The sequence below is a fragment of the Hyperolius riggenbachi genome, chromosome 2 (assembly GCF_040937935.1).
Source record: "Hyperolius riggenbachi isolate aHypRig1 chromosome 2, aHypRig1.pri, whole genome shotgun sequence".
Lineage (NCBI taxonomy): Eukaryota > Metazoa > Chordata > Amphibia > Anura > Hyperoliidae > Hyperolius > Hyperolius riggenbachi.
The window spans coordinates 571256948-571279034 of NC_090647.1; the positions used below are offsets into that span (position 1 = coordinate 571256948).

The following is a 22087-nucleotide window of genomic DNA, read 5'->3' on the forward strand; positions in this document are numbered from 1 at the left end:
CTATCTTCCTGAGAGTTGATGATTCTGCACAATTTTGTATCATCTGCAAAAATAGCAACATTGCTCACTACTCCATCTAGTAGGTCATTAATAAATAAATTGAAGAGCACTGGACCCAGTACAGACCCCTGTGGGACCCCACTGCTAACAGTCTCACATTTTGAGTACGATCCATTGACCACAACTCTTTGTTTTCTGTCCATTAGCCAGTTCCCTATCCATGAACACAGACTCTTCCCCAGTCCTTGCATCCTCAACTTTTGCACCAGACTTTTGTGGGGAACAGTGTCGAAGGCCTTTGCAAAGTCCAAGTATATCACATCTACAGCATTCCCAATATCCATATTAGCATTCACTACCTCATAAAAGCTGAGCATGTTAGTCAAACAGGACCTGTCTTTAGTAAACCCATGTTGATGCTGAGAAATAAGATTATTTTCTACTATGAAGTCATGTATAGTATCTCTTAGTAACCCCTCAAATAGTTTGCATACAACTGATGTTAAGCTTACAGGTCTATAATTTCCTGGCTCTGATTTTTTGCCCTTCTTAAATAATGGGAAAACGTGGGCTGTACGCCAATCCACGGAGACTCTGCCAGTTGAAAGAGAGTCACAAAAGATAAGATAAAGGGGTTTAACTATAACTGAACTTAATTCCCTTAGGACCCGAGGATGCATGCCATCCGGGCCAGGTGCCTTGTCTATCTTTAATTTATTTAGTCTTGCCTTCACTTCTTCCTGCGTTAAGTATTTAATATTACAGTTAGAAGATTGAGACTCTTCTGCCTCTGTAATTTGCAACAGTGCTGTTTCCTTTGTGAAGACAGAAGCAAAGAAAGCATCCTCTGTATGGAATACCACCCGCCCCTCCCATCTCCCAGACACCTTCCTCTGTATGGAATACCACCTGCCCCTCCCATTTCCCAGACACCTTCCTCTGTATGGAATACCACCCGCCCCTCCCATCTCCCAGAGACACCTTCCTCTGTATGGAATAAAACCTGCCCCTCCCATCTCCCAGACACCTTCCTCTGTATGGAATACCACCCGCCCCTCCCATCTCCCAAACACCTTCCTCTGTATGGAATACCACCTGCTCCTCCCATCACCCAGACACCTTCCTCTGTATGGAATACCACCAGCTCCTCCCATCTCCCAGACACCTTCCTCTGTATGAAATACCACCAGCTCCTCCCATCTCCCGGACACCTTCCTCTGTATGGAATACCACCTGCTCCTCCCATCTCCCAGACATCCTACTCTGTATGGAATACCACCTGCCCCTCCCATCTCCCAGACACCTTCCTCTGTATGGAGTACCACCTGCCCCTCCTATCTCCCAGACACCTTCCTCTGTATGGAATACCACCTGCCCCTCCCATCTCCCAAACACCTTCCTCTGTATGGAATACCACCCGCCCCTCCCATCTCCCAGACACCTTCCTCTGTATGGAATACCACCCGCTTCTCCCATCTCCCAGACACCTTCCTCTGTATGGAGTACCACTAGCTCCTCCCATCTCCCGGACACCTTCCTCTGTATGGAATACCACCTGCTCCTCCCATCTCCCAGACATCTTCCTCTGTATGGAATTCCACCCGCCCCTCCCATCTCCAGACACCTTCCTCTGTATGAAATACCGCCCGCTCCTCCCATCTCCCAGACACCTTCTTCTGTATGCAATACCACCCGCCCCTCCCATCTCCCAGACACCTTCCTCTGTATGGAATACCACCCGCCCCTCCCATCTCCCAGACACCTTCCTCTGTATGGAATTCCACCCGCTCCTCCCATCTCCCAGACACCTTCCGCTGTATGGAATTCCACCCGCTCCTCCCATCTCCAGAGACCTTCCTCTGTATGGAATACCACCCGCCCCTCCCATCTCCCAGACACCTTCCTCTGTATGGAGTACCACCAGCTCCTCCCATCTCCCGGACACCTTCCTCTGTATGGAATACCACCCACCCGCTCCCATCTCCCAGACACCTTCCTCTGTATGAAATACCACCAGCTCCTCCCATCTCCCGGACACCTTCCTCTGTATGGAATACCACCTGCTCCTCCCATCTCCCAGACATCCTACTCTGTATGGAATACCACCTGCCCCTCCCATCTCCCAGACACCTTCCTCTGTATGGAGTACCACCTGCCCCTCCTATCTCCCAGACACCTTCCTCTGTATGGAATACCACCCGCTTCTCCCATCTCCCAGACACCTTCCTCTGTATGGAGTACCACTAGCTCCTCCCATCTCCCGGACACCTTCCTCTGTATGGAATACCACCTGCTCCTCCCATCTCCCAGACATCTTCCTCTGTATGGAATTCCACCCGCCCCTCCCATCTCCAGACACCTTCCTCTGTATGAAATACCGCCCGCTCCTCCCATCTCCCAGACACCTTCTTCTGTATGCAATACCACCCGCCCCTCCCATCTCCCAGACACCTTCCTCTGTATGGAATACCACCCGCCCCTCCCATCTCCCAGACACCTTCCTCTGTATGGAATTACCGCCCGCTCCTCCCATCTCCCAGACACCTTCTTCTGTATGCAATACCACCCGCCCCTCCCATCTCCCAGACACCTTCCTCTGTATGGAATACCACCCGCCCCTCCCATCTCCCAGACACCTTCCTCTGTATGGAATTCCACCCGCTCCTCCCATCTCCCAGACACCTTCCGCTGTATGGAATTCCACCCGCTCCTCCCATCTCCAGAGACCTTCCTCTGTATGGAATACCACCCGCTCCTCCCATCTCCCAGACACCTTCCTCTGTATGGAGTACCACCAGCTCCTCCCATCTCCCGGACACCTTCCTCTGTATGGAATTCCACCCGCTCCTCCCATCTCCCAGACACCTTCCTCTGTATGGAGTACCACCAGCTCCTCCCATCTCCCGGACACCTTCCTCTGTATGGAATACCACCCACCCGCTCCCATCTCCCAGACACCTTCCTCTGTATGGAATACCACCCGCCCCTCCCATCTCCCAGACACCTTCCTCTGTATGGCAAACCACCCGCTCCTCCCATCTCCAGACACCTTCCTCTGTATGGAATACCACCCGCCCCTCCCATCTCCCAGACACCTTCCTCTGTATGGAATACCACCCGCCCCTCCCATCTCCCAGACACCTTCCTCTGTATGGAATACCACCCGCCCCTCCCATCTCCCAGACACCTTCCTCTGTATGGAATACCACCAGCTCCTCCCATCTCCCAGACACCTTCCTCTGTATGGAGTACCACCCGCCCCTCCCATCTCCAAGACACCTTCTTCTGTATGCAATACCACACGCCCCTCCCATCTCCAGACACCTTCCTCTGTATGGAATACCACCCACCCCTCCCATCTCCAGACACCTTCCTCTGTATGGAATACCACCCGCCCCTCCCATCTCCCAGACACCTTTCTCTGTATGGAATACCACCCGCCCCTCCCATCTCCCGGACACCTTCCTCTGTATGGAATACCACCCGCCCCTCCCATCTCCCAGACACCTTCCTCTGTATGGAATACCACCCGCCCCTCCCATCTCCCGGACACCTTCCTCTGTATGGAATACCACCCGCCCCTCCCATCTCCCAGACACCTTCCTCTGTATGGAATACCATCCACTCCTCCCATCTCCCAGACACCTTCCTCTGTATGGAATACCACCCGCCCCTCCCATCTCCCAGACACCTTCCTCTGTATGGAATACCACCCGCCCCTCCCATCTCCCAGACACCTTCCTCTGTATGGAATACCACCCGCCCCTCCCATCTCCCAGACACCTTCCTCTGTATGGAATACCACCCGCCCCTCCCATCTCCCAGACACCTTCCTCTGTATGGAATACCACCCACCCCTCCCATCTCCCAGACACCTTCCTCTGTATGGAATACCACCCGCCCCTCCCATCTCCCAGACACCTTCCTCTGTATGGAATACCACCCGCCCCTCCCATCTCCCAGACACCTTCCTCTGTATGGAATACCACCCGCCCCTCCCATCTCCCAGACACCTTTCTCTGTATGGAATACCGCCCGCCCCTCCCATCTCCCGGACACCTTCCTCTGTATGGAATACCACCCGCCCCTCCCATCTCCCAGACACCTTCCTCTGTATGGAATACCACCCGCCCCTCCCATCTCCCGGACACCTTCCTCTGTATGGAATACCACCCGCCCCTCCCATCTCCCAGACACCTTCCTCTGTATGGTATACCACCCGCCCCTCCCATCTCCCAGACACCTTCCTCTGTATGGAATACCACCCGTCCCTCCCATCTCCCAGACACCTTTCTCTGTATGGAATACCGCCCGCCCCTCCCATCTCCCGGACACCTTCCTCTGTATGGAATACCATCCACTCCTCCCATCTCCCAGACACCTTCCTCTGTATGGAATACCACCCGCCCCTCCCATCTCCCAGACACCTTCCTCTGTATGGAGTACCACCTGCCCCTCCTATCTCCCAGACATCTTCCTCTGTATGGAATACCACCAGCCCCTCCCATCTCCCAGACACCTTCCTCTGTATGGAATACCACCCGCCCCTCCCATCTCCCAGACACCTTCCTCTGTATGGAGTACCACCCGCCCCTCCCATCTCCCAGACACCTTCCTCTTTGCCATATGGTCCTTATGGGAACTGGTGTATGAGGACTCCTGCAGTACTCACCATCCACACGCGCACTTTTTCGGGATGGTTTTGCTTGCTTCCTGCCTTGTGGCTCTGGAGTGTAGGCCGGGAAATCCTTGTAGTAATTCTCCAGCACAAACAGAGCCGCTCTCTGTATGCTGCGCACAGGATATAATAATCATTACATATAGCTGCACACATTGTCTGGGACACATATATAATATATACATTGTCTGGGGTACATATATAATATACACATTGTCTGCGGTACATATATAATCTACACATTGTCTGGGGTACATATATAATCTGCACATTGTCTGGGGTACATATATAATCTACACATTGTCTGGAGTACATATATAATCTACACATTGTCTGGGGTACATATATAATATATACACATTGTCTGGGACATTTATCACATATGTGATGGATTCACCTGCACCAGAATGCGCCCCTCACATGAAAGTAATCACACAAGGCGCGCTGCGGAATACCCCTTTACATTTTAGTTTTACTTAAAAAAAGAAAATGTGTCTATAGAAGGTGTTTCCACTTTCCACAGGCAGGGCTGTAACCACTCCCCCTCACAGGGGAAAGCTATAAAGCCATGACTTCTCCTCAGCAGGCCTGGTTCCTCCACATAATGACTCCTCCTCTATAGAAGGTGTTACCACAGGCGGGGCTGTAACCACTCCCCTCACAGGGGAAAGCTATAAAGCCATGACTTCTCCTCAGCAGGCCTGGTTCCTCCACATAATGACTCCTCCTCTATAGAAGGTGTTACCACAGGCAGGGCTGTAACCACTCCCCTCACAGGGGAAAGCTATAAAGCCATGACTTCTCCTCAGCAGGCCTGGTTCCTCCACATAATGACTCCTCCTCTATAGAAGGTGTTACCACAGGCGGGGCTGTAACCAATCCCCTCACAGGGGAAAGCTATAAAGCCATGACTTCTTCTCAGCAGGCCTGGTTCCTCCACATAATGACTCCTCCTCTATAGAAGGTGTTACCACAGGCGGGGCTGTAACCACTCCCCTCACAGGGGAAAGCTATAAAGCCATGACTTCTCCTCAGCAGGCCTGGTTCCTCCACATAATGACTCCTCCTCTATAGAAGGTGTTACCACAGGCAGGGCTGTAACCACTCCCCTCACAGGAGAAAGCTATAAAGCCATGACTTCTCCTCAGCAGGCCTGGTTCCTCCACATAATGACTCCTCCTCTATAGAAGGTGTTACCACAGGTGGGGCTGTAACCACTCCCCTCACAGGGGAAAGCTATAAAGCCATGACTTCTCCTCAGCAGGCCTGGTTCCTCCACATAATGACTCCTCCTCTATAGAAGGTGTTTCCACTTTCCACAGGCAGGGCTGTAACCACTCCCCTCACAGGGGAAAGCTATAAAGCCATGACTTCTCCTCAGCAGGCCTGGTTCCTCCACATAATGACTCCCCCTCTATAGAAGGTGTTACCACAGGCGGGGCTGTAACCACTCCCCTCACAGGGGAAAGCTATAAAGCCATGACTTCTCCTCAGCAGGCCTGGTTCCTCCACATAATGACTCCTCCTCTATAGAAGGTGTTACCACAGGCGGGGCTGTAACCACTCCCCTCACAGGGGAAAGCTATAAAGCCATGACTTCTCCTCAGCAGGCCTGGTTCCTCCACATAATGACTCCTCCTCTATAGAAGGTGTTACCACAGGCGGGGCTGTAACCACTCCCCTCACAGGGGAAAGCTATAAAGCCATGACTTCTCCTCAGCAGGCCTGGTTCCTCCACATAATGACTCCTCCTCTATAGAAGGTGTTACCACAGGCAGGGCTGTAACCACTCCCCTCACAGGGGAAAGCTATAAAGCCATGACTTCTCCTCAGCAGGCCTGGTTCCTCCACATAATGACTCCTCCTCTATAGAAGGTGTTACCACAGGCGGGGCTGTAACCAATCCCCTCACAGGGGAAAGCTATAAAGCCATGACTTCTTCTCAGCAGGCCTGGTTCCTCCACATAATGACTCCTCCTCTATAGAAGGTGTTACCACAGGCGGGGCTGTAACCACTCCCCTCACAGGGGAAAGCTATAAAGCCATGACTTCTCCTCAGCAGGCCTGGTTCCTCCACATAATGACTCCTCCTCTATAGAAGGTGTTACCACAGGCAGGGCTGTAACCACTCCCCTCACAGGAGAAAGCTATAAAGCCATGACTTCTCCTCAGCAGGCCTGGTTCCTCCACATAATGACTCCTCCTCTATAGAAGGTGTTACCACAGGCGGGGCTGTAACCACTCCCCTCACAGGGGAAAGCTATAAAGCCATGACTTCTCCTCAGCAGGCCTGGTTCCTCCACATAATGACTCCTCCTCTATAGAAGGTGTTTCCACTTTCCACAGGCAGGGCTGTAACCACTCCCCTCACAGGGGAAAGCTATAAAGCCATGACTTCTCCTCAGCAGGCCTGGTTCCTCCACATAATGACTCCCCCTCTATAGAAGGTGTTACCACAGGCGGGGCTGTAACCACTCCCCTCACAGGGGAAAGCTATAAAGCCATGACTTCTCCTCAGCAGGCCTGGTTCCTCCACATAATGACTCCTCCTCTATAGAAGGTGTTACCACAGGCGGGGCTGTAACCACTCCCCTCACAGGGGAAAGCTATAAAGCCATGACTTCTCCTCAGCAGGCCTGGTTCCTCCACATAATGACTCCTCCTCTATAGAAGGTGTTACCACAGGCGGGGCTGTAACCACTCCCCTCACAGGGGAAAGCTATAAAGCCATGACTTCTCCTCAGCAGGCCTGGTTCCTCCACATAATGACTCCTCCTCTATAGAAGGTGTTTCCACTTTCCACAGGCAGGGCTGTAACCACTCCTCTCACAGGGGAAAGCTATAAAGCCATGACTTCTCCTCAGCAGGCCTGGTTCCTCCACATAATGACTCCTCCTCAATAGAAGGTGTTACCACAGGCAGGGCTGTAACCACTCCCCTCATGGGGAAAGCTATAAAGCCATGACTTCTTCTCAGCAGGCCTGGTTCCTCCACATAATGACTCCTCCTCTATAGAAGGTGTTACCACAGGCAGGGCTGTAACCACTCCCCTCACAGGGGAAAGCTATAAAGCCATGACTTCTCCTCAGCAGGCCTGGTTCCTCCCCATAATGACTCCTCCTCTATAGAAGGTGTTACCACAGGCAGGGCTGTAACCACTCCCCTCACAGGAGAAAGCCATAAAGCCATGACTTCTCCTCAGCAGGCCTGGTTCCTCCACATAATGACTCCTCCTCTATAGAAGGTGTTTCCACTTTCCACAGGCAGGGCTGTAACCACTCCCCTCACAGGGGGAAAGCTATAAAGCCATGACTTCTCCTCAGCAGGCCTGGTTCCTCCACATAATGACTCCTCCTCTATAGAAGGTGTTACCACAGGCGGGGCTGTAACCAATCCCCTCACAGGGAAAAGCTATAAAGCCATGACTTCTCCTCAGCAGGCCTGGTTCCTCCACATAATGACTCCTCCTCTATAGAAGGTGTTACCACAGGCGGGGCTGTAACCACTCCCCTCACAGGGGAAAGCTATAAAGCCATGACTTCTCCTCAGCAGGCCTGGTTCCTCCACATAATGACTCCTCCTCTATAGAAGGTGTTACCAAAGGCAGGGCTGTAACCACTCCCCTCATGGGGAAAGCTATAAAGCCATGACTTCTTCTCAGCAGGCCTGGTTCCTCCACATAATGACTCCTCCTCTATAGAAGGTGTTACCACAGGCAGGGCTGTAACCACTCCCCTCACAGGGGAAAGCTATAAAGCCATGACTTCTCCTCAGCAGGCCTGGTTCCTCCACATAATGACTCCTCCTCTATAGAAGGTGTTACCACAGGCGGGGCTGTAACCACTCCCCTCACAGGGGAAAGCTATAAAGCCATGACTTCTCCTCAGCAGGCCTGGTTCCTCCACATAATGACTCCTCCTCTATAGAAGGTGTTACCACAGGCAGGGCTGTAACCACTCCCCTCATGGGGAAAGCTATAAAGCCATGACTTCTTCTCAGCAGGCCTGGTTCCTCCACATAATGACTCCTCCTCTATAGAAGGTGTTACCACAGGCAGGGCTGTAACCACTCCCCTCACAGGGGAAAGCTATAAAGCCATGACTTCTCCTCAGCAGGCCTGGTTCCTCCACATAATGACTCCTCCTCTATAGAAGGTGTTACCACAGGCAGGGCTGTAACTATTCCCCTCACAGGGGAAAGCTATAAAGCCATGACTTCTTCTCAGCAGGCCTGGTTCCTCCACATAATGACTCCTCCTCTATAGAAGGTGTTACCACAGGCAGGGCTGTAACCAGTCCCCTCACAGGGGAAAGCTATAAAGCCATGACTTCTCCTCAGCAGGCCTGGTTCCTCCACATAATGACTCCTCCTCTATAGAAGGTGTTTCCACTTTCCACAGGCGGGGCTGTAACCAATCCCCTCACAGGGGAAAGCTATAAAGCCATGACTTCTCCTCAGCAGGCCTGGTTCCTCCACATAATGACTCCTCCTCTATAGAAGGTGTTACCACAGGCAGGGCTGTAACCACTCCCCTCACAGGGGAAAGCTATAAAGCCATTACTTCTCCTCAGCAGGCCTGGTTCCTCCACATAATGACTCCTCCTCTATAGAAGGTGTTACCACAGGCAGGGCTGTAACCACTCCCCTCATGGGGAAAGCTATAAAGCCATGACTTCTCCTCAGCAGGCCTGGTTCCTCCACATAATGACTCCTCCTCTATAGAAGGTGTTACCACAGGCAGGGCTGTAACCACTCCCCTCATGGGGAAAGCTATAAAGCCATGACTTCTTCTCAGCAGGCCTGGTTCCTCCACATAATGACTCCTCCTCTATAGAAAGTGTTACCACAGGCAGGGCTGTAACCACTCCCCTCACAGGGGAAAGCTATAAAGCCATGACTTCTTCTCAGCAGGTCTGGTTCCTCCACATAATGACTCCTCCTCTATAGAAGGTGTTTCCACTTTCCACAGGTGGGGCTGTAACCACTCCCCTCACAGGGGAAAGCTATAAAGCCATGACTTCTTCTCAGCAGGTCTGGTTCCTCCACATAATGACTCCTCCTCTATAGAAGGTGTTTCCACTTTCCACAGGTGGGGCTGTAACCACTCCCCTCACAGGGGAAAGCTATAAAGCCATGACTTCTTCTCAGCAGGCCTGGTTCCTCCACATAATGACTCCTCCTCTATAGAAGGTGTTACCACAGGCAGGGCTGTAACCACTCCCCTCACAGGGGAAAGCTATAAAGCCATGACTTCTTCTCAGCAGGTCTGGTTCCTCCACATAATGACTCCTCCTCTATAGAAGGTGTTTCCACTTTCCACAGGTGGGGCTGTAACCACTCCCCTCACAGGGGAAAGCTATAAAGCCATGACTTCTCCTCAGCAGGCCTGGTTCCTCCACATAATGACTCCTCCTCTATAGAAGGTGTTACCACAGGCAGGGCTGTAACCACTCCCATCACAGGGGAAAGCTATAAAGCCATGATTTCTCCTCAGCAGGCCTGGTTCCTCCACATATTGACTCCTCCTCTATAGAAGGTGTTACCACAGGCAGGGCTGTAACCACTCCCCTCACAGGGGAAAGCTATAAAGCCATGACTTCTTCTCAGCAGGCCTGGTTCCTCCACATAATGACTCCTCCTCTATAGAAGGTGTTACCACAGGCAGGGCTGTAACCACTCCCCTCATGGGGAAAGCTATAAAGCCATGACTTCTTCTCAGCAGGCCTGGTTCCTCCACATAATGACTCCTCCTCTATAGAAGGTGTTACCACAGGCAGGGCTGTAACCAATCCCCTCACAGGGGAAAGCTATAAAGCCATGACTTCTCCTCAGCAGGCCTGGTTCCTCCACATAATGACTCCTCCTCTATAGAAGGTGTTACCACAGGCAGGGCTGTAACCACTCCCCTCACAGGGGAAAGCTATAAAGCCATGACTTCTCCTCAGCAGGCCTGGTTCCTCCACATAATGACTCCTCCTCTATAGAAGGTGTTACCACAGGCGGGGCTGTAACCACTCCCCTCACAGGGGAAAGCTATAAAGCCATGACTTCTCCTCAGCAGGCCTGGTTCCTCCACATGATGACTCCTCCTCTATAGAAGGTGTTACCACTTTCCACAGGCAGGGCTGTAACCACTCCCCTCACAGGGGAAAGCTATAAAGCCATGACTTCTCCTCAGCAGGCCTGGTTCCTCCCCATAATGACTCCTCCTCTATAGTAGGTGTTACCACAGACGGGGCTGTAACCACTCCCCTCACAGGGGAAAGCTATAAAGCCATGACTTCTCCTCAGCAGGCCTGGTTCCTCCACATAATGACTCCTCCTCTATAGAAGGTGTTACCACTGGCAGGGCTGTAACCACTCCCCTCACAGGGGAAAGCTATAAAGCCATGACTTCTCCTCGGCAGGCCTGGTTCCTCCACATAATGACTCCTCCTCTATAGAAGGTGTTACCACAGGCGGGGCTGTAACCACTCCCCTCACAGGAGAAAGCTATAAAGCCATGACTTCTCCTCAGCAGGCCTGGTTCCTCCACATAATGACTCCTCCTCTATAGAAGGTGTTACCACAGGCGGGGCTGTAACCACTCCCCTCACAGGGGAAAGCTATAAAGCCATGACTTCTCCTCAGCAGGCCTGGTTCCTCCACATAATGACTCCTCCTCTATAGAAGGTGTTACCACAGGCAGGGCTGTAACCACTCCCCTCACAGGAGAAAGCTATAAAGCCATGACTTCTCCTCAGCAGGCCTGGTTCCTCCACATAATGACTCCTCCTCTATAGAAGGTGTTACCACAGGCGGGGCTGTAACCACTCCCCTCACAGGAGAAAGCTATAAAGCCATGACTTCTCCTCAGCAGGCCTGGTTCCTCCACATAATGACTCCTCCTCTATAGAAGGTGTTACCACAGGCGGGGCTGTAACCACTCCCCTCACAGGGGAAAGCTATAAAGCCATGACTTCATCTCAGCAGGCCTGGTTCCTCCACATAATGACTCCTCCTCTATAGAAGGTGTTACCACAGGCGGGGCTGTAACCACTCCCCTCACAGGGGAAAGCTATAAAGCCATGACTTCTCCTCAGCAGGCCTGGTTCCTCCACATAATGACTCCTCCTCTATAGAAGGTGTTACCACAGGCAGGGCTGTAACCACTCCCCTCACAGGGGAAAGCTATAAAGCCATGACTTCTCCTCAGCAGGCCTGGTTCCTCCACATAATGACTCCTCCTCTATGGAAGGTGTTACCACAGGCAGGGCTGTAACCACTCCCCTCACAGGGGAAAGCTATAAAGCCATGACTTCTCCTCAGCAGGCCTGGTTCCTCCACATAATGACTCCTCCTCTATAGAAGGTGTTACCACAGGCAGGGCTGTAACCACTCCCCTCACAGGGGAAAGCTATAAAGCCATGACTTCTCCTCAGCAGGCCTGGTTCCTCCACATAATGACTCCTCCTCTATAGAAGGTGTTACCACAGGCGGGGCTGTAACCACTCCCCTCACAGGGGAAAGCTATAAAGCCATGACTTCTCCTCAGCAGGCCTGGTTCCTCCACATAATGACTCCTCCTCTATAGAAGGTGTTACCACAGGCGGGGCTGTAACCACTCCCCTCACAGGGGAAAGCTATAAAGCCATGACTTCTCCTCAGCAGGCCTGGTTCCTCCACATAATGACTCCTCCTCTATAGAAGGTGTTACCACAGGCGGGGCTGTAACCACTCCCCTCACAGGGGAAAGCTATAAAGCCATGACTTCTCCTCAGCAGGCCTGGTTCCTCCACATAATGACTCCCCCTCTATAGAAGGTGTTACCACAGGCAGGGCTGTAACCACTCCCCTCACAGGGGAAAGCTATAAAGCCATGACTTCTCCTCAGCAGGCCTGGTTCCTCCACATAATGACTCCTCCTCTATAGAAGGTGTTACCACAGGCGGGGCTGTAACCACTCCCCTCATGGGGAAAGCTATAAAGCCATGACTTCTCCTCAGCAGGCCTGGTTCCTCCACATAATGACTCCTCCTCTATAGAAGGTGTTACCACAGGCAGGGCTGTAACCACTCCCCTCACAGGAGAAAGCTATAAAGCCATGACTTCTCCTCAGCAGGCCTGGTTCCTCCACATAATGACTCCCCACACATTCTCTGATCCAGAATACTGATAAGGAGGACCGGGAACCAGAAACCAGAACCTGGCCACACCCCTCCACATATGTGGAAACACCTTCTATAGACACATTTTCCTTTTTAAGTAAAACGGAAATGTAAAGGAGTACTCCGCAACACGCCTTGTGCGATTACTTTCATGTGAGGGGCGCATCTGGCGTAGGTGAATCCATCACAATATAGAATGTATACATTGTACACACTTCCCTGCAGTAATTCTTACTTAGTACTGCCAAACCAGATATAAGAGGGCGCCATATTTCTTGGATTTCATCTAAGCCCCACCCCTTCCACCCCTAACCAATCATGAGTGCAGTTTGTGTGGATATCCAGCATTAGAGTGTTAACCAGTCTAAAGATAGGTTGAGCTACAGAAGAGGTGGGACTTAGCTGGATACTGAAGAGTCAGGTATATCTATGGAAGGGTAATGATGATATTAGAATGCAGCACAGTTCCTCCGTCATGCCAGTATCCTCAGTGCAGTCACACTGCTTGACTTAAGGATGGTGCCAGTTACCGAGGGACCTCTGCACTGTTCAGAGAACTCCTGATATCCGGGAGTCATGCTGCCACTTGTACCTGATTGTCCCCAGCGTGTAGAATCGGGTCACCCCATCGCTGCTCCGGGTCACCTGCAGGATGTAGTAGGGCTGCAGTTGTCTCAGCTCCAGAAGCACCACGGCCAGGTAATGGATGAAGATGAAGGCATCCACCATGGAAGCAGCGTACTGGACCACACTGAGCAGGTTCCTCTCCCGGCCACCCAGGACCCTCACCACATAGAAGAGCCAATAGGAGAGAAGAAAGATGCCGAGCAAAAGAAGGAGAAGAGCTCGGAACTCCACCAGACGGGGCAGAACATACCGAGGGGTACGGAGGAAAAGAGCCCAGGAGCCCAACACCATGAAGAGCATCTTGAAGGCCACAGAGATGTAAAGGCCTTCACAGATCACTCCACAAGCTTCCAGCTCGGAATACCACAGCACCTGAGGCAGGGTGATGAAAACTGGGGGAGTCAAGAGCGTCAGAGCCCCCAAAACACAGAATGCATAGAAACCAATCCTCATTCGGGGATCAGGACGGCCTGGCTCCGCTTCTGAGGGGCCCTTTCTCAGAGAGACATCTTCTAGGGAGACGCTCCGCTCCGATGTCACGGCTGTGGTGGTCTCACCCCAATTATCATCCTGTAGATAAAAACGCAGAGACTCAGGGAGGGGTGGTAGCCTGATGGGTGGAGGATGGAAGTGAATGAAACATACACACATATGAACCATAGAGAGAGAGAGAGAGAGAGAGAGAGAGAGACATCCCAATCCACTTTTTCTACTAAGTTTTTCCCAAGGAGATAATTTTCATCTGTTTAACCATTTCAGCCTTTTGGATTTTGCTACTGCGTCTAAAAAAAAATTACAATTTAAAAAGAAAAAAGTTGCCTAAGGGTCTGAACGTTTTTAATATGCGTGTCAAGAGGGTATATTACTAATATTTTTTTTTAAATTCTAAGCTTGTAAATAATGATGGACGCAAAACTGAAAAAAATGCTCCTTTATTTCCAAATAAAGTATTGGCGGCATACATTGTGATAGGGACATAATTTAAATGGTGAAATAACCAGGACAAATGGGCAAATAAAATGTGTGGGTTTTAATGATGGTAGCATGGATTATTTTAAGCTATAATGGCCGAAAACTGAGAAATAATGAATTTTTTACATTTTTCTTAATGTTCCCGTTTAAAATGCATTTAGAAAAAAAAATAATTCTTAGCAAAATGTACCACCCAAAGAAAGCCTAATTGGTGGTGGAAAAAACAAGATCTAGATCATTTCAGTGTGATAATTAGTGATAAAGTTATTGGGGAATGAATGGGAGGTGAAAATTGCTCACTGTATAAGGTGAAAAACGACTGAAGGCTGAACTGGTTATAACACCTTTTCAGCACTCTGCAATTTAAAAAGTACCAAACAGTACCGCTAAAGTTATTCTGATTTTTTTTTTTTTGCTTGCTGGTGGATTAAAAAGTATTTTATTGGTGTGAAATATCACCTAGGAGAAAACATAGTAGAACAAGTGAATGGCATAAGGGTGATAGATAGATAGATAGAGAGATAGATAGATAGATAGATAGATAGATAGATAGATAGATAGATAGATAGATAGAGAGAGAGAGAGAGAGAGAGAGAGAGAGAGAGAGAGAGAGAGAGAGAGAGAGAGATAGATAGAGAGAGAGAGAGAGAGAGAGAGAGAGAGAGAGAGAGAGAGAGAGAGAGAGAGAGAGAGATAGATATAGATATAGATATAGATATAGATATAGATATAGATAGATAGATAGATAGATAGATAGATAGATAGATAGATAGATAGATAGATAGATAGATAGAGATAGATAGATAGATAGATAGAGAGAGAGAGAGAGATAGATAGATAGATAGAGCGATAGATAGAGCGATAGATAGATAGAGTGATAGATAGATATAGTGATAGATAGAGTGATAGATAGATAAATAGATAGATAGATAGATAGATAGATTTTCAGGCCTCACCCTTTCCTCCTCCTCCTCTTCTCGCCCTGTCTCCTCATTGTCCAGGAGTGGTTGGTTAGCCGGAGTCTGAATGGTGACTGACTTCTGAATGTCATGGTAACTGGAGAGAAAGGAATCTGATGTCATTAGTCGTAATGAGCTGGGAAACATTTATAGTTGACATCAATGAGTTCCTTTCAGAAATCACTCTATTTTCAGTGTAAAACAGAAGTTTGCCTTCTTTAAACAGAAGGTATTTGCAATTAATCGGGTTGACGTAAGCTCTGAGCAGGGATGGGTTTTACAGTCCAGACGGACTCGAATTCGGATTTCAAATGAAGTCTAATGACTTCAGGTGTGACCACAGGCAGCTGGGGGATTACTTACCCAGAAGTCTTCGGGGCGTCGGCGTTCCATTACGTGTCCTAGGCATAATAAAAGCCGCATTCTGTGACTCCCTACCGTACTTCCCCTTTTAAGCTGGAAGGAGAAAGCGTTGAAGTGAGTGGTGGAACGTGGCTTTCATTATGCCTATGATGTGTAACGGAACGCCGACGTCCCGAAGACTTCTTGGTAAGTTAACTACCCACTGCCTTTGGTCACTGGTGCCCCAACAATGGAGATCTCTGAGGACCTCCGATACACAGTCACTGGTGCCCCAACAATGGAGATCTCTGAGGACCTCCAATACACGGTCACTGGTGTCCCAACAATGGAGATCTCTGAGGACCTCCGATACACAGTCACTGGTGCCCCAACAATGGAGATCTCTGAGGACCTCTGGTACACAGTCACTGGTGCCCCAACAATGGAGATCTCTGAGGACCTCTGATACACAGTCACTGGTGTCCCAACAATGGAGATCTCTGAGGACCTCCGATACACAGTCACTGATGTCCCAACAATGGAGATCTCTGAGGACCTCTGGTACACAGTCACTGGTGCCCCAACAATGGAGATCTCTGAGGACCTCTGGTACACAGTCACTGGTGCCTCAACAATGGAGATCTCTGAGGACACAGTCTCTGGGTTCCCAATGGAGATCTCTGAGGACCTCTGATACACAGTCACTGGTGCCCCAACAATGGAGATCTCTGAGGACCTCCAATACACGGTCACTGGTGTCCCAACAATGGAGATCTCTGAGGAGTGAGGACCACTGATCCAAAGTCACTGGTGCCCCAACAATGGAGATCTCTGAGGACCTCTGGTACACAGTCACTGATGTCCCAACAATGAAGATCTCTGAGGACCTCTGGTACACAGTCACTGGTGCCCCAATGGAGATCTCTGAGGACCTCTGATACACAGTCACTGGTGTCCCAACAATGGAGATCTCTTAGGACCTCCGATACACAGTCACTGGTGTCCCAACAATGGAGATCTCTGAGGACCTCTGGTACACAGTCACTGGTGCCCCGACAATGGAGATCTCTGAGGACCTCTGATACACAGTCACTGGTGTCCCAACAATGGAGATCTCTGAGTACCTCCGATACACAGTCACTGGGTTCCCAATGGAGATCTCTGAGGACCTCCGATACACAGTCACTGGTGCCCCAACAATGGAGATCTCTGAGGACCTCCAATACACGGTCACTGGTGTCCCAACAGTGGAGATCTCTGAGGACCTCTGATACACAGTCACTGGTGCCCCAACAATGGAGATCTCTGAGGACCACTGATACACAGTCACTGGTGCCCCAACAATGGAGATTTCTGAGGACCTCCGATACACAGTCACTGGTGCCCCAGCAATGGAGATCTCTGAGGACCTCCGATACACAGAGACTTTGTACTGGTTGAACTCGATGGACGTATGTCTTTTTTCAACCAAAATAACTATGTAACAGTCACTGGTGCCCCAACAATGGAGATGTCTGAGGACCACTGATACACACACAGTCACTGGTGTCCCAACAATGGAGATGTCTGAGGACCTCTGATACACAGTCACTGGTGTCCCAACAATGGAGATCTCTGAGGACCTCTGATACACAGTCACTGGTGCCCCAACAATGGACATCTCTGAGGACCTCTGATACGCAGTCACTGGTGGTCCAATAATGGAGATCTCCGAGGACCTCTGATACACAGTCACTGCTGCCCTAACAATGGAGGTCTCTGAGGACCTCTGATACACAGTCACTAGTACTCCAACAATGCAGATCTCTGAGGACCTCTGATACACAGTCACTGGTGCCCCAACAATGGAGATCTCTGAGGACCTCCGATACACAGTCACTGGTACTCCAACAATGGAGATCTCTGAGGACCTCCGATACACAGTCACTGGTGTCCCAACAATGGAGATCTCTGAGGACCTCCGATACACAGTCACTGGTGCCCCAACAATAGAGATCTCTGAGGTCCTCCGATACACAGTCACTGGTGTCCCAACAATGGAGATCTCTGAGGACCTCCGATACACAGTCACTGGTGTCCCAACAATGGAGATCTCTGAGGACCTCCGATACACAGTAACTGGTGATCCAATAATAGAGATCTCTGAGGTCCTCCGATACACAGTCACTGGGGTCCCAACAATGGAGATCTCTGAGGACCTCCGATACACAGTCACTGGTGATCCAATAATAGAGATCTCTGAGGTCCTCCGATACACAGTCACTGGTGCCCCAACAATGGAGATCTCTGAGGACCTCTGATACACAGTCACTGGTGATCCAATAATGGAGATCTCTGAGGACCTCCGATACACAGTCACTGGTAATCCAATAATTGATATCTCTGAGGACCTCCGATACACAGTCACTGGTGGTCCAATAATGGAGATCTCTGAGGACCTCTGATACACAGTCACTGGTGCCCCAACAATGGAGATCTCTGAGGACCTCCGATACACGGTCACTGGTGGTCCAATAATGGAGATCTCTGAGGACCTCTGATACACAGTCACTGGTGGTCCAATAATGGAGATCTCTAAGGACCTCCGATACACAGTCACTGGTGCCCCAACAATGGAGATCTCTATGGAGATAGATTACATACGTGTGTCCTCCAAAGTGATGGCATCATACACGGGTTTTGGAAACACATAGAACTTGGAATTTACCCATCACATCCTGGTCTGCCATGGAAGGAATGCCCAGAATAGACAGATTCTTCCTCCATTCCTGCTGGAAAGAGTAAACCAGGATTAGAAGGAATAGATTTGGCTAATGAAAACAGAAACAGAGGAGGTCAAAGGAAGAGAAAGGTATAAATCTGGGGAACACATACCAGGCACACATTAAGTGACGGGGGAGGGGACAGTATACCAGGCCCACGGGGAGGGGGGGGGGTCAGGAATGGGGCCAGACTCCGCCCCACTGTGGCATAGCTAGACATTATGGGGCCCCATAGCAAAACTTTCATGGGGCCATCAGAAGTAGGCATTCTTGGGAAATGCCACCTACCTCTACCCTATGGATATGAGTTATCTGGGGAATTCGCGTTCTCATGTGATCTGCACTGCATATAGTCCATGGGCACTTAGATAAAATCACAGGGTGGAGGGACACAAGAACGTTGGTGAATACATCAAGTACCACCTGGGACCCCTTTGCCCCTGGGCTTATAGCAGCTGGTATGGCTACTACGCCCTTGCTCCCCCCTCCCTCACCTTAGGCTCCACCCTCCAGGAAGTAGTGCAGTGGCAGTGGGCAGGAAGACACACCTCTTCCTCCAGGCGATGGAGTGTCGCTCCTTTGTGTCTCCAACGCTGCCGATTCTACTTCCTGATTGGCGGAGTGACTCTCTGCCCGCTGCACTCATTTCTAGATGGGGAGCGCTGAAGGGGGGCCCAAGGTGAGGAAGGGGGGAGTCAGGCCCCTCCCTCCCCGCTGCTGTGTGGGCCTGCTGCTCCTCCCTCCTGCGCTGTGCCCCCTCCTGCCCCTAAAAATGTCTGTGGCCAGGCCCAAGAGCCACGGGTGGTATTACATTATATCACGACGCAGGTCACAGAGAAGAGGCAGCCGCTCCCCCATGCGGCTGCATCAATTGTGGGGGTGATTGGTACACCCCTGACTCTCCTCTGTGACCCGTGACGCATGGTATTACGTTATATCGCGACGCATGTCACAGAGAAGAGGCAGCCGGCGGTGGAGGAAGATGGAGGTGCACAGAGGACTGACAGAGGAGCGCGTCTGCCGGGACAGGGGAGACACTAGGCTGTTGAACACTCTGCAGGACCCCCAGGCTTCACCCCCCTCGGCTGCATCCATTGTGAGGGTGTTATGTCCCTGACTCCCATCTGTGACCCCCAACATGCGTATTACGTTACAGTAGTATGCAAAAGTTTGGGCAACCTTGTTAATTGTCATGATTTTCCTGTATAAAATCGGTTGTTACCATAAAAAATGTCAGTGAAATATATCATATAGGAAACACACAAAGTGATATTTGATAAGTGAAATGAAGTTTATTGGATTTACAGAAAGTGTGCAATAATTGTTTAAACATAATTAGACATGTGCATACATTTGGGCATTGTTGTCATTTTATTGATTTCAAAGCCTTTATAACTCATTATTGGAACTCAATTTGGCTTGGTAAGCTCAGTGACCCCTGACCTACATACACAGGTGAATCCAACTATAAGAAAGAGTATTTAAGGGGGTCAATTGTAAGTTTCCCTACTCTTTTAAATTTCTCTAAAGAGTAGCAACATGGGGGTCTCAAAACAACTCTCAAATGAACTGAAGATAAAGATTGTTCACCATCACGGTTTAGGGGAAGGATACAGAAAACTGTCTCAGAGATTTCATCTATCTGTTTTCACAGTTAGGAACATATAGAGGAAATGGAAGACCAAACTCTCAGTTCAAGTTAAGGCTCGAAAGTGGCAGACCAAGAAAAATCTCGGATAAACAGAAGTGACAAATGGTGAGAACAGTCAGAGTCAGCCCACAGACCAGCACCAAAGACCTACAACATCATCTTGCTGCAGATGGAGTCACTGTGCATCGTTCAACCATTCTGCACACTTTACACAAGGAGATGCTGTTAGGGATGGTCGGAAATGCCAGTTTCCAATTCCGTGGTAATTCCGCATTCCGCCATTGCCAAATACCGATTCCGCTTTCCGCTACCAATTTCCGCATTCCAATGCGGAATTTCCGCCGGAAATCGTGGAAATTCCGCCCGACTTTAACATCGATTTTCTCAAAAACTATAAGGTCTTTTTGAAAACTTTTTTTTGCATCTTATTCACAAGATTCAGTTTAATAAACCCTGAAAATTGTGTTTCTAGGACTTACGGGGGCTTTGCTATTAACCACTAAAGTCGGCAGATTTTTACTGTAATGTAAATGCAGAAAATAGGCATCTGCCTATTTTCTGCATTTTACATTACAGTAAAAATCCGCCGACTTTAGCGGTTAATAGCAAAGCCCCCGTAAGTCCTAGAAACACAAAATTTTTAGGGTTTATTAAACAGAATGTTCTGAACAAGATGCAAAAACAATTTTTCAAAAAGACCTTATAGCTTTTGAGAAAATCGATGTTAAAGTCGGGCGGAATTTCCGCGATTTCCGGCGGAAATCCGCCTAACGCACTTGCATTACCGATTTCCGCATTCCGATGTGGAAATGCAATTTCCGATCGGAATTTCGGAAATTGCATTTCCGCGGAATCTGAATGAGCATGCCTAGATGCTGTATGCAGAGGAAGCCTTTTCTCCACCCACAGCACAAACAGAGCCGCTTGAGGTTTACTAAAGCACATTTGGACAAGCCAGCTTCATTTTGGAATAAGGTTCTGTGGACTGATTGGGCATAACAAGGGGTGTTGTGCATGGAGGAAAAACCTAAACACTGCTCAAAATCCACTAAGGCATTCATGCAGAGGAACAAGTACAACGTTCTGGAATGGCCATCTCAGTCTTGAAAATCTGTGGTGTGAGTTACAGAGAGCTGCCCATGCTCGGAGGCCATCAAACCTGCATGAACTAGAGATGTTTTGTAAAGAGGAATGGTCCAAAATACCTTTAACCAGAATCCAGACTCTCATTGGAACCTACAGGAAGCGTTTAGAGGCTGTAATTTCTGCAAAAGGAGGATCTACTAAATATTGATTTCATTTCTTTAAATTTCGTTTCAAGGGTGTTTATTAAAGCAAAAACACAAGAACTGTGTCACGATTGTGGAACTTTCTCCGTGATCAGCGCACAACGCGTGCGCTGATACGGCGGAAATCCTCCACAAGCGTACATTTGCAGGAACCCAGCAAAAGGTGCTACGCACCTGTAGAGGGAAATTCCTGTCGGCAGATGGCGCTGGGGAGTGCAGAGGAACCAATCCTCTGTACCTCCACAAGTGCCAGACAGGAATTGTACGAAGCGCAGAACGCAATCGCAAGAGAGGCGATTGCGAATGAGATGGAGCAAAAGGGATAGGTTGTATGTGTGTGCGCCAATCCAGTCGCCACTCCGCGACCGCGCACACACAACAGCAGATACGAAACAGGAACGCGATCGCGAGAGGTGCGATCGCGAGACGTGACACAAGGCAGAACAGAATAGAATACGAGGGTAGCAAAGGCACAGCAAATACAATAAGGAGATACGGAAAATAACAACCGCTAGCTAACCGCGAACACCGCACTCATTCGCAACAGTGCACGCGGTTATGCGCGCTCTCCATGTGATAAGCACAATAGAGACAAGCACGCCTAACTAACCATAAACAGACAAACATGAAACAGAGGACGCGAGCGCTTGCTTAACGGTT

At 49.8% G+C, this 22087-nt stretch overlaps 1 protein-coding gene across 2 annotated transcripts in view; it reads right to left on the reverse strand.

Annotated features, from left to right (window-relative positions):
- The window catches only part of LOC137547437 (vang-like protein 1), an 85904-nt gene that overhangs the window by 37643 nt on the left and 26174 nt on the right, over nucleotides 1-22087 (reverse strand). Inside the window, exons 2-5 of one of the 2 annotated variants that reach the window (XM_068271024.1) lie at nucleotides 18433-18493; nucleotides 15381-15480; nucleotides 13418-14022; nucleotides 4673-4791 (exon numbers count right to left, since the gene is read on the reverse strand). In XM_068271024.1, coding sequence (XP_068127125.1) covers nucleotides 4673-4791; nucleotides 13418-14022; nucleotides 15381-15480; nucleotides 18433-18491 — 883 coding nt within the window. In that variant the 5' untranslated portion in view covers nucleotides 18492-18493. Of the gene's footprint in view, nucleotides 1-4672; nucleotides 4792-13417; nucleotides 14023-15380; nucleotides 15481-18432; nucleotides 18497-22087 lie in introns of both variants that reach the window. The other variant, XM_068271023.1, reaches the window with a different exon arrangement.